The sequence below is a fragment of the Priapulus caudatus genome, unplaced genomic scaffold (assembly GCF_000485595.1).
Source record: "Priapulus caudatus unplaced genomic scaffold, Priapulus_caudatus-5.0.1 Scaffold125, whole genome shotgun sequence".
Lineage (NCBI taxonomy): Eukaryota > Metazoa > Priapulida > Priapulimorpha > Priapulimorphida > Priapulidae > Priapulus > Priapulus caudatus.
This window is the reverse complement of record NW_014577186.1, coordinates 450,801-463,300: the sequence shown is the minus strand read 5'-3', so window position 1 is coordinate 463,300 and position 12,500 is coordinate 450,801. Positions and strand designations below refer to the sequence as shown.

The 12,500-nt window shown below is 42.4% G+C and overlaps 3 protein-coding genes across 3 annotated transcripts in view; all 3 read left to right on the top strand.

Moving 5' to 3' along the window:
• Positions 1 to 3,387, top strand: part of LOC106805720 (succinate dehydrogenase assembly factor 4, mitochondrial-like) — a gene marked incomplete at its 5' end in the record, with an annotated part of 4,822 nt that extends 1,435 nt beyond the window's left edge. Inside the window, one exon of the mRNA XM_014807423.1 lies at positions 3,097 to 3,387. Coding sequence (XP_014662909.1) covers positions 3,097 to 3,365 — 269 coding nt within the window. The remainder of the gene's footprint in view (positions 1 to 3,096) is intronic.
• A 59-nt stretch (positions 3,388 to 3,446) lies between these two features.
• Positions 3,447 to 7,751, top strand: LOC106805730 (CCR4-NOT transcription complex subunit 4-like). Its single transcript, XM_014807439.1, has 2 exons — positions 3,447 to 5,050; positions 7,084 to 7,751. Exons 1-2 carry the CDS (start codon positions 3,473 to 3,475, stop codon positions 7,153 to 7,155), a joined length of 1,650 nt encoding a protein of 549 aa, XP_014662925.1. The 5' UTR covers positions 3,447 to 3,472; the 3' UTR covers positions 7,156 to 7,751.
• A 2,874-nt stretch (positions 7,752 to 10,625) lies between these two features.
• The window catches only part of LOC106805741 (7SK snRNA methylphosphate capping enzyme-like), an 8,271-nt gene continuing 6,396 nt past the window's right edge, over positions 10,626 to 12,500 (top strand). Inside the window, exon 1 of the mRNA XM_014807456.1 lies at positions 10,626 to 10,692. The gene's annotated coding sequence lies outside the window, so the exon portion shown is untranslated. The remainder of the gene's footprint in view (positions 10,693 to 12,500) is intronic.

Below are 12,500 nucleotides of genomic sequence, written 5' to 3'. Positions count from 1 at the left end.
CAGTCTCGTGTTTTCCCCACTTTTGTGATACTTACCATTATTGCTTGGGTAACAGAAACTGTCTAGAGTAACGCTAACATGTCTTAGAACCTTCGTACTTGGCTATATTCACCAAAATATGTACGATTCCAGTTCTGATTACTCGTGTTGATTACCGCCACCATTTCATGCGAATCTCGGACTATCTCAGGATAGCGCGAAATGTCGGCCAATTTAAAAAAAGAAACGGAGTAACCTACACAGAATCAGATGCCTTTTTGTTTGAATTAGATGCACTATGGGTGCACATGTAACTTGTTGGTGCACTAAGGCACCATTAGCAAATTAATTGTCACCAGGGTGTTGGCCAGAAAAAAAATCAGGGAGTCTCACCATCTACCATCTGAGCGAAGCGAGGATGCTGCAGGTGCGAAGCACCCTAGGGGAGGGCCTTGCCTTATTAAAATGGAGGAAATTTAGTCTGAAGTGTCAAAAAGATAGGAATCTGATATGATTTTATATTCTAAGCACTGTTGTCAGTTATGCAAGGCGTCATTAATTCATCTACTCTACATAATGATGTTTCACTGACGTGGGTTTCGTGCAGGGGTAAAATTGGGCCGCCCTCATGCCGTCTCTATCAAATTTCATCCATCTCATCCAAGAATAGGCTGCCCAAAAGACGTGTAGACGGGTCTCTGGCTAACACACTGATTGTTGCTATAATAAAAAATGCCATGCCATGGTGTTACTGCATGTTCAATTCTAATTTTCTCTGCTATAACAGCATAAATTCTTAGTGTTTTTCAAGTTGGTGTAATCAGTACGCCCTAATATATCTGCTACATGATGAGACTATATATCGCAATATTTTTTCACATTGTGCATTTTTTAGCAATGATTTCAAAATAAATCCTTTAAATTTGTTACTATAGTCGTATTTTTCAAAATCTGCTGAATGTAATTCCACCATTTTACTAATCCAAGCAAACACACACGTGCATGCCAGGGAAAAAATTTAAATCTATTTTTCGGGGGCTATTTTTCAAGCTCGCGTACATGAAAATAGCACTCTAAAATTTGGTTTGCATTAAACTCTATATGCAAATTTCCGGGGGCTCTTTTTGGCATTTCCGGGTCTCTTTTTGACATTTCGGGGGCTAAATCGCCCCGAGCCCCCGTGTATTTTTTTCACTGGTGCATGCACACGCGCACACAGTTGTGGTGTTGTGTACCTGGAAAAAATTTCCCCATTCCAATTACGTGAGTAGAGTGTTCAAGTTAAATGAAGTCACTAAGGCTCATAGGGTCTATGTCCCCCAGGGTACTGCCGGAACGTACCCTACCGGAACGTACCCTGGTAACTATCTGATATGGTTAGGGTTAGGGTTAGAGTTAGGGTTAAGGAGTAGGCGAAGGCGACTCCCTAGACTCATTAGTGGAGTAGGCGAGGTACGGTCCGGCATATTAGATAGTACCAGCAGAGCATATAAATCACGTTGATTTATATGCTCTAGTACCAGGGTACGTTCCGGTATACCGGACCGTAACCAGGGTACGTTCTGGCAGTACCCTGGGGGACATAGACCCTCTCAGCGTCACTAAGGAGAGTATCAAAATGCAGTGTGGAGTTACGAGGGCTAATAGATAGATTTTTGTAGTCTGATAATTTTGTTACATTCTGTGTTTCTGTGAGTGTTAATCTAACTATTTATCATAAATTATTACAAATGCTGGGTTGATAACATAAATTGACCTTTCCAATTGCAAAGCTCAAATTTCACTTGATGGTGCTATGGTTACCCTCCTTGCAATGGTGCCTAGAAAATTTGTCGATATGCATAACAGTAAATGGCCCTAGTTGCCTAATTATATTTTATTCTGTGCTATTGCCATAAATTCCATGTTGTGAATGTATCGCTCTCTGTTCCATAACAAATGTTAATAAAAAGTGAGTCGCATTGGTGCCCTATAACTTGCCATGGTGCCATACAATTCCTAATTAAACCCAAGAATTTTATACTAAGCATCCCATAAAAATACAACTTTGACCTTTTCATTAGTAATTGAAAATTACCTGACTTTAAGAACCAGTTAGTTTTGGTAGACACGTGGGCAAGAAGTTATTAGACAAAAAATTTGAAAGATTATCCCCTCAAAAATTTAATAAAGGTGCACAACCCCTTGTCCACAGTTCTCAAATTTGAAAAGCAATAGACTTACACCCTACAACTGCTATTGTCAGCCTACTGTGCCACTGTGAATAAAAGCAACGTAACTTTGAATTGAAATGATAAAACGACTTCCACATTTCATCACTTGATGGTGGAGATGTTATTTTTGTTATGCAATTTTTTTCCTTATTACTAGTTGTTACATATATATTCTACTCCTATACTTAATTTTGAAGAAAATGGCTTAAATAGTACCTTTAATATTGAAGATAAGTGTTTTATTTGCTAATGCTACTTGCTAATAGTCAAAGGATGCAGGGGCTGAAAATAGGGCAAGTCCGAGGTCCGGGACCTGCTGATTTTGTGCTCTGACCTTCGCAATTTCTGAGCAGAAAGTCTGCCGGACCTATCATTATCAATAATATATAGTACTCCACTCATTAAATAAAACGTCATTAAACCATTGCAAATTGTGAAGAAATAAAGCGAAAGTAGATTGATTTTTGGTCACTGTTGACATCTAGTATATCATATTCACGATGAAACATACCAGGTATAAGAGTCAAATTCACCGAAAATCTGATCAAAATTACACGTACTGATAGCGTATGCTGCAACGTTAGTAGCATGGACCCACTGTTACCAAACGATGATCTATTAGCCAAACAAACGTTATTAACAAAGCATTATCTAACAAGGTCAATAAATACATTATGCACATACTATCAGGAGTAGATAATAGCGAACTATTATCTACTCCTGATACTATACATTGTTGACATATTCGGACCTTCCAAAAATATTGCTGATAAGTCCCTGACCTACTGGCAAAAACCACTATTTTCAGCCCCTGGGGTGTTTCATACTTTACTTAGGTGTAATCATCACACATATATATACATCATGTGCTCAATTTCATTGTCAGATAATCCTTTACTTTCAGGTTGTTCTTTCCTGAGAGAATTGTCTGGAAAGCAGGAGAACAGCAGTGCCGAATTGCCAAAAGGAAAGACGAACACAACAAAAAAGCGTCCCACACCAGAAGGCCACTTTGACAAGGTATCTGAGCGCACTGAGAAGCATCCACATTTCACATACCCACCATTTCCAGACTACAGGAATCCTAAAACAGGAGAAATTGGAGGACCCAGTGGACCAGAGCCAACCCGTTACGGAGACTGGGAACGCAAAGGTCGTGTTTCTGATTTTTAAGACTGACCGTGGATTGCCGGTGCATGCTGGTAGATACAGGCGCCCACTTGGCTAACACGTGAACGGCCTATCGCAACGCTGAGAAGTTCTGCTGTGCGCCTTACACAATGTCTGGAGGTGAAGATTGTGTGGAGTGTCCACTATGTATGGAACCATTAGAAATCGACGATGTGCACTTTTTTCCGTGCACTTGTGGATATCAAATATGCCGCTTTTGCTGGCATAGAATTAGGACAGATGAAAATGGATTATGTCCAGCATGTAGAAAAGCATACCCAGAAGACCCAGCACTATACAAACCGCTTACACAAGAGGAGCTGCACAAGATAAAGTCACAAAAAAAGCAGAAAGATATTCAAAGAAAACAGAAAATATCAGAAAACCGCAAGCATTTAGCAAGTGTACGGGTCGTGCAAAAAAATCTGGTCTTTGTAGTTGGACTGTCGCAGAGGCTAGCTGACGCGGAAGTCTTAAAAAAACATGAGTATTTTGGAAAATTTGGCAAGATAATGAAGGTGGTGGTAAATAATAGCACATCATATGCAGGTTCACAAGGCCCAAGTGCAAGTGCATACGTAACATACTACAGGGCAGAGGATGCTCTACGAGCCATACAGTCGGTTAATAATGTGTTTGTAGATGGTAAGACATTGAAAGCATCGCTTGGCACAACTAAATACTGCTCCCACTTCTTGCGCAATTCACAGTGCCCAAAGCCTGACTGCATGTACCTTCATGAACTTGGCGATGAATCTGCAAGTTTTACGAAAGAAGAAATGCAGCAGGGCAAGCATCAGGAATATGAGATGAGGCTGCATGAAGCTCTGTTTGGACAGCCTGTTGAGAAACGCAAGGGCTCAAAATCGTCCATCTCTCCTCTTAGCTACCAGCACGAGACCTGGCCCTCCGTTGCGCAGCATCAAGCAGACAAGCAGCAAATTTTGGCAGAGTCAAATAGGCAGAGTCCATCACCGGTTGCATCGTTAAATCAGCTAGACATGCACCTGGCTAACATGATGGGCAATGCCTGCTCGATCGGCAGAGATCGACACACGTCAGGCGGGAGCGATTCGGGAGAATATTTCCACCAGGGATTGGAGAAGGTACACAACCCGGGCTTCAACTCACCAACAATGGAATTGCTGCAGCAAAGCATACAGGCGCGACCGATGGACAACGACTCCATATGGCCCGGCTTTGGGAAGGAGCAGGCACGTGCAACAGCTTTTCGTGACACTTCTCCTCACGGTGTGCCTAGGATGCAGCATGCTCCGAACGAGATGGTCAGTGCGAGTCGTTCTAGGACGTCTAATGCATCTGCTGAAGTACCTGGTTCGCCGGCATCTTTGCCCGACATCAAGTCGCCCAAAAATAATTCCGTGTTACACAACAAGCAAATGCAAACAGAGGATAGCATAGAAGGACTCATCGGATGGTCGGAATCCTCGACAGCGCTCGCACAGTTGATAGAAAAAACGACGGGCGTCAATCCATATCAGCGTGGGTGTGGCGGCAACGTTGTGAGGGCACCCCCTGGTTTTACCACGCCATCATTTGATATAAGCCACGTGCCTACGACGACAATACGGGCTCCTCCAGGGGTGGCACTCTCAGTCATCCGACATCCACCCAACCTAGCTAACCTGACGAGACTCATGCAGAGCGATCATGCATCGAATGACCAGGTAACAATCGATAGGCCTGCAGCGTGTGAGCCAGACGTCTTCAACATGAAGGATTGGCAGGATGGTTTGAAAGCGCTCCTACCCAATATTAATGTAACCTTTGGCACCCCGGTGTCAGCTACTGCCCCCTTGCACACAGATGAATGGAATGGCCACTATGCAACGCCCCAGTCGCAGCATAGCTTAATGGGAAATAACTGGCTAATAGAGGACCCTGCTATAGTATCAGCTGGTAGCCGTACTGATGCCACTGCTCAGCAACCCAATAGCCAGCCAAATTGGCTAGGTTTTTTGCAAGAGATGCCATGAATTAGGTTGGTTAGCTGGCATAGTACATGTGGGTTTCTGTAATTGCATTAAACTAGGACATTGAATCAGAGAATTTTTCAATTAATATAATAACGACGTTTCATTCATTGCATGCTTGTTAGATGCAGGTATCACACACTGGTTATTCTACCGGATAACTGGGCTGTATGTAACCTCAACCGCTCGATATGGTAAATGGCAGGTATTCTCACCATCTGTTTGATATTGCTTGGAAATATGTGAAACTGTTGACAGGCAGCAGGTATATTTATACACACAGTGGCATGGTTTGCTTTTAACTGATGTTTGTGGCCACTATGATTATATGCTGACTGCATGTATCAGGTTTATATAGGTGCCAGTACTTTGGTAGGTGGTAAAGCCCGAAATGTGTCAAGTATAGTTGTATTGCATTTTTGATGTTCCGATGAGTTTATCTGACTTGATCAAATATTGTTTCATGAAGAGCATTTGACCTGTGTTTAAACAAGACGTAACCGAGGTAGACCTAAAACTATTGTAGGAATGATTTTCATTCTGTTCAAGCATCTAAACATCAAATTAAACAAAAATTCACTCTCCTTTACTTCGATCCAGCGTGCTGTTTAATCGTCCTTTCCAAACAACTAATGTTACATAGACTGCATGTTTCATTGTTGTTTAACTGACGACACTAAATCCATCTTAACAATACTCAATTGGTCAGGTAGGAAATAATTATGTGATAAATAAGACAAGGCTCCATACTAACTTTTTTTTCAGTGGCCCGAATCATTGATTTTAAATTTTTGGTGGCCCGAAAATGAAATCTGGTGGCCTGAAAAAAACCCAAAGAAAAACAAATCTTTATTTCAATCTCGTATTGTATATTATTTGAAAATTGGTCCATCTGATGCACTTGCACAAGTCTTTAAACAAACCCCACACAATGGCACACACTGACATTGATGATTGAGGCATACATTTGAATTATCCATTCCACGGCATCAAATTTACACCAAAATCTTGCATATCATTTTTCTACTTTCACTCATTATTTATCTAAACAAGAGCTCCAACGCAGCTAGCTAGCAATATACTTTACATACAGTGCAGTACAGTGTAGTGCAAATTGCGACCGGCGCGGTGTCTGCTGATTTGTGTTCATTTGATCACGCTCGCTCCACGAATTGCTCGCTCTCTTTTGAATGAGATTAGCACATAAGAAACAATTATTTTTATCACATAGACACTTTGAAATTTTGTTGGCCCGACATCAAGTTTTGGGGCCACACCGGGCCACCGCGAGTGTCGAGCCTTGAATAAGAGATAGACACATAACATCGAACTTTTTGGTCGTATCTGATGTTCAGGGGTGCTAACAAAACAATCATGTTGACGATGCCAAGTGTGAGATCACAGCAAATGTACCTATAACTTATGGGGGCTTACAGTTACAAGTGGACGACTGACTACTCGGATGTGGGGTATTGCAAAACAAATATCGCTGTGTGCTGCTGCACTATTATTACTTGTTGGGTAAAACGAAACAGCATAGTACTGTGAAGTGTGTGATCGCATCCGAGTTTCTTACTATTCCAGATTAGTTGACAGTGTTTATAGGAATCTCAGCTAGGATCTACTCCGTGTATTAACGTGCTCACGGTTCTATTTAAACAGGGCAGGGGTGATACTTGACTTATAGTAAGGCAGCCATATCTTAATGACATGGTTTATATTTTTAGATGTGGTCACTCAAGGAAAACCTGAGGAGTCAAAGAAATGCAATACAACTGTACTCCCATGCTTACCAGTAAATTCACTGTTATAGTGTGTCTACTTCATACATTGGATTACAATGATGTAACTGTATATAAGATATGCCAGTTTGAAAAGTGCTAAATATCGCTAAAATGTAAAACTATCGTTTGAACAAAAACGAGAGAATCTTGATTTATCTCAATGCTAATATATAACAGTTGTTCATTAGGCCAAGTTATGCAGTTGTCACATTCAACAGGAAGGAGGGTTTCTATTGAAGTTATTTTATGTGTGCAGCATTAATGATGCAGTATTCTATATTCATTTTAATTTTACTAAGCACAGCGTAACCTATAGGTTGCACTGTACATGGCCCGTTCCAAGTGTATCATCTCTTGTTTATTGCATGGAAAGTTGACATAAATTAATATAGCTATTGAGGCGTATGCAAGAGCAATAGGTAATGTTGCATCAAATAAGCCATTGCATGCAGTGTTAATCAGTTATCAACTGAAATTATATTAAAATTTAATAGACAAACAAGGATTTTACGAATGAATGAATGATCTAGCCTGACAAATCAACCAAACTATAAATCCTGACAAGATGACTGTCAACTTCAATAAAACCTGTTGGAAATGGATATATTAAATTTCATTTTTATTGTTTTGAATTTACAACCTATGGTTTTAAGGTGAGAACCTGAACATAATATTATACAATTTTGTGTCACAACAAGTTTGAACTAAGAAAAATACATGTTAACCGAGAGTTTAGTACTAATATTGATTGATGAGGTTAACGGGAGGGGGATGGTGGCACTCCCAGGAAAAACAGTCACACTTCCACTCTCATATTCGAGGAAAGGGGAATTTTAAACATCGCTCGTCATGAAAATGACAAAATATATAGATGTTTTTGAATATCAGAGTATCTATATCAGATATATCTATCGTAGTTCCCGACTGATGATACGAAGCACAATGTGACATGGGTTGTTATGTGGAAACGTGTATTAATTTTAATATCTTATCACCAAGGCGTTATTATAGAGTCAGTTACCAACAAATGCATATATTTTGCCATATTAGAAACTGAGTAGATAATTCTCCTTGCGTAGAAAAAATGTTCAGGTAAATCTCTGCTTTCTTGTAAAAATATGATGAAAAGTTCGACCACCACATTAGGTGTAACTGTCTGTAAAAGGGATGCACGGATGCATGCCCGCTTTTCCTTGGGGTTTAACATAGGATGCTCTCATATCAGCCGGTCGGGATCATTACCATTGGGGCATACAATATTATATATAAATATATGCGTGCGTGTGTGCTTGCGTGCGTGCTTGCGTGCGTGCAGGGTTGCGTGCGTGCGTGCTTGCGTGCGTGCGTGCTTGCGTGCGTGCAGGGTTGCGTGCGTGCGTGCGTGCTTGCGTAGGTGCTTGCGCGCGCGCGCGTGTGTGTGTATGTGTGTGCTCGCGTGCATATACGTGCGCGCGTGTGTCTAGAGGCACATGCGCACTCAGCTTGGTCTTCTAACCACGTCATCGCGACGCGACACCCCGTTGTTCTCGATCACTAGGGGCGGTAAGTAGGTACGGCCCCTTGTACCGAGTAAATAGTTCAGTAAAGGCTATGGCCTACCATGTAAGACACATGCACGCTAAAACTGTGTGTGACATACGAGCTGGAACTGGTACAGAACAGCAAACGGTCATTATTTAGCAAACCAAACTCGCGCAGTTATCAGCATTGCAGTTTTTAGCACCTGTATCAAGAGTAACACCACAAATCAGCACTATGTCCTGTATGATGCATGCCCTACACCAAGAGCACGATATCCGGGTATATATGCTCATAAACCTAATGCTTTTACCAATATATATATATAGATTCCAATGGTTGTTTATGAACTCGTGTGTCGAGAGTGCTCAATACTACCATGAGTAGAGCAAATATAGATAAAGTTATACGGACACGGTAGTCCGACCGACCGTCCTCTCGTCCATCTGCCCTATCAATTTATTCATTCACTTATTCATTCCTTCATTCATTCATTCATTCATTTATCCGTCCATCCATTCACCACTTCGTCCATCCGCCCATCTATCCATCCATACATACGTACATCTTTCTATCCATTCACGCATCAACCCTTACATCGATACATGCATAAATCCAACCGTCCATTGGTGCGTTCGTTCGTACCTCTGTCCGCCCATCCATCAATTTATCCATTCGTTTAACCATCCATTTATATGACTCATTCATTCATCCATCCATCCATCTATTCGTCTACCGGCCCATCCGTCCATTCATTCATCCATCCATCCATCCATCCATCCAAGGCATCCATCCATCCATCCATCCATTCACCCATCCATCCATTAATTCATCCACCCATCCATCCATCCATCCATCTACCCATCCATCCATCCATCTATCAATCAATCAATCAATCCATTCATCTGTCAGTCTGTCTATCCGCCTCTCCATCCATCAAACAATTTATTCGTTCATTCATTCATTCCTTCCTTTATTTGTCAGACACTTATCCAGTGGCGGATCCAGGGGGGGGGGCACAGGGTGCGGGCGCCACCTAGAATTTTCAGGGCAAGGGTATTTTAGCCTAACACCCTCCCCCCTCGGGCGCTTCGTGCCCTTGAGCTCGCATGATTCCTCCCCTATAATTCACTTCTGGATCCGCCACTGCTTATCCGTTCATCCATCCGTCTCAGGCCCGTAGGCAGGTTTATTTACGAGAGGGTGCGATCCAAAGAGTATACGGACCTAACGAGCGCCGGAAGCGCCAGTCTCTAGGGGGTTCCGGGGGCATGCCCCCCCCCCGAAAAATTTCTGAGACCGCATTTCGCGCGTTTTGAAGGCAGTATGATATGAAAACAGGCAGCCAAAAGCGAACCTCAAAACGTGGACATTTCTCAAATATTTGAACTTTAAAATGGACATTCAACATGTATAAACATTCAACATGTCTAGACATGGCCGAAAAAACATTGAAATTTATTGAAATTGTCATCTATTGACTATCTCCGTCGCCGGCTGCTAATCAAACATGGAATATTTTTTCTTTGCTTATTTATTTCATTTTTACTACACAATCAGCGGATTAGAACAAACAATGCTATTATTTTTTTATTAATTAACTAATCGTTGATCCACAAAAAAGTGGACCTCTGCAGCCTGTGGGCGGGGGGCGCACCCGTCGCACCCCCCTTCCCTACGGCCCTGCGTCTACCTATCATTTTATTTATCCGCCTCTGTCTATCCATCCATCCATCCGTATATTCATCTATCCACCCATCCTCCAATTCGTACATTCGTTCATTTATCCATCAATTCCTTCATTCGCCCGTTGGTACATCCGTCCATCTATCGATGCATCCATTCATCGACGGACGCCCAGACGCTCACACACACACATATCTATATATATATATATCTGCGATCTCTGTCCGTCCGTCTGTCTGTCTGTCTATGGAGTGGACAAGCATATTGGGTACCATGGGTTGCAGGCGTCGGGCAAGTTCGAAGTCTGGCAAGACCTTACAACTTCGAAGATGCGCAGAAATGTCGAAGGTTGGATATCGCAATTTATTCTAAAATTGTAAACTTTCTGACTTGGTGAGATGACCTCGTGACACTCAGAACTATCAAATGCAGGTAGCGCATATAAGTTGTAACACTCATAGACGTATGCCTCAAAATGTGTTTCGTCGATGGTGTGACTGTGTGTGTTTTGGCCAGTTTGTATTTTATGTTTAGCCTAACTCTGCCATGCAGTGCAGCCGCGGGCCTTGGCCCTAGGTAGTACTAGTAGTACTAGTAGTAGTAGTAGGTAGCGGGAGCGAAGGGCTACACCGGTAGGTAATTCATAGAGCTATTAAGTTTAGCATAGTCACATGATCGGTTCAAGGATAGAGAACATGGGTCACAATAAAACCAATGTCATTTACATCAATATAAATATAATAATTAATATTAATATTATATCAATATAATACTAATAGGGTTAGGGTTAGGGTTAGGCACATTGGTTTTATTGGGACCCATGTTCTCTATCCTTGGGCCACATGATCAACCATGTTTACACTAGGTCTTCAGTACAGACATTATATTAAGTGATTATACTTAGTCTGACTCTTATACTCTTACTCTTAGTCTTACTCTTAGTCTTAGGCATTATTATACAAATATACACTGTATAATACTTAATAGTTAATACAGTTTTACTTTAGTTTTAGTGATGTATTTGATTTCAGGCTTTTACTGAATATAGTATTAGTATTAGTAATGTACAGTGTACGTACCATGTACGTACTGATTTAGTTTGTAATTTGTAAATTGTAGGCACTGGCAGCAAGAACAAGCCCGCACGTACAGCACACACGCGGCCATTGACTATAATAACAACATGGTGCCTAACTCGCCGCCGCCAGTTTCCACAACTCACCGTTTTCAATCGGTTACAACTCCGTCTCTGTGTTTCTTGCAGGTGACGCCACTTTCCAACTATCGTTGGAATTGCGGAAGACTGCTGAACAAGCTACACCGCCATTTTCGACAATCGCCCGCCAGAAATGCGCTCAAATCACAGAAATTCCTCAAATATGCATGCGAAATGATCCTTCGGATGCTACCAGGCAAACGGGCGGCATGCCCATTGCTGGCGGCTGTGCTGATTGGCCATAACTCACCCGCGATGTCAACAAACGTAGTTGCACCGCTGTCTGCACGTTAAACTTGCTGCAGCCAATCAGTGCAGCCGTCCAGCGATTGGGCATGCCACCGTTTGCCTGGTGGCATCGCGAGAGGATCATTTCGCATGTATATTTGAGGATTTCTGTGATTTGAGCGCATTCGTGCAGGCGATTGTCAAAAATGGCGGATGTAGCTAGTTCAGCAGTCTCCGCGATTCCAACGAGTAGTTGGGAAGTGGCGTCACCTGCACGAACACGGGAGTTGTAACGATTTGAAAACGGTGAGTGTGGAAACTGCGGCGGCGAGTTAGGCACGCATGTTGTTATTATAGTCAATGCCGCGTGTGTGTTGTACGTGCGGGCTTGTTCTTGCTGCCAGTGATTGTAAGGTAGTGGGTTTCCATGTAAGTTGGTGTAGCCACAGTCACTTGCCGAGTGACTTGGCAATTTTTAATAATAAAATGATGGAAAATAAACATAAATTATATCTATTACCAAAGTCTTAACAGGGGCGTGTACAGGGGTGGGGGGGGGTGTCGGGTCCAGGGGGTCTGGACCCCCCCTGCTCGCGCAGAAAATGCATCTAAGAGGGTCTAATTTCAAACATTTCTGGGGGAGGGCCTCCCAGACTCCCCTTCGTGTGCTTGCAAGTTTGGGTTACGGTTAGACCCCCCCCCCCCCCCCCCC

Coding starts and splice junctions, on each gene's coding strand:
- LOC106805730 (XM_014807439.1), top strand. CDS start 3,473: ATGTCTGGAGGTGAAGATTGTGTGGAGTGTCCACTATGTATGGAACCA. Junction 5,051..7,083: donor ATCATGCATCGAATGACCAG/GTAACAATCGAT, acceptor TTATATTTTTAG/ATGTGGTCACTCAAGGAAAA.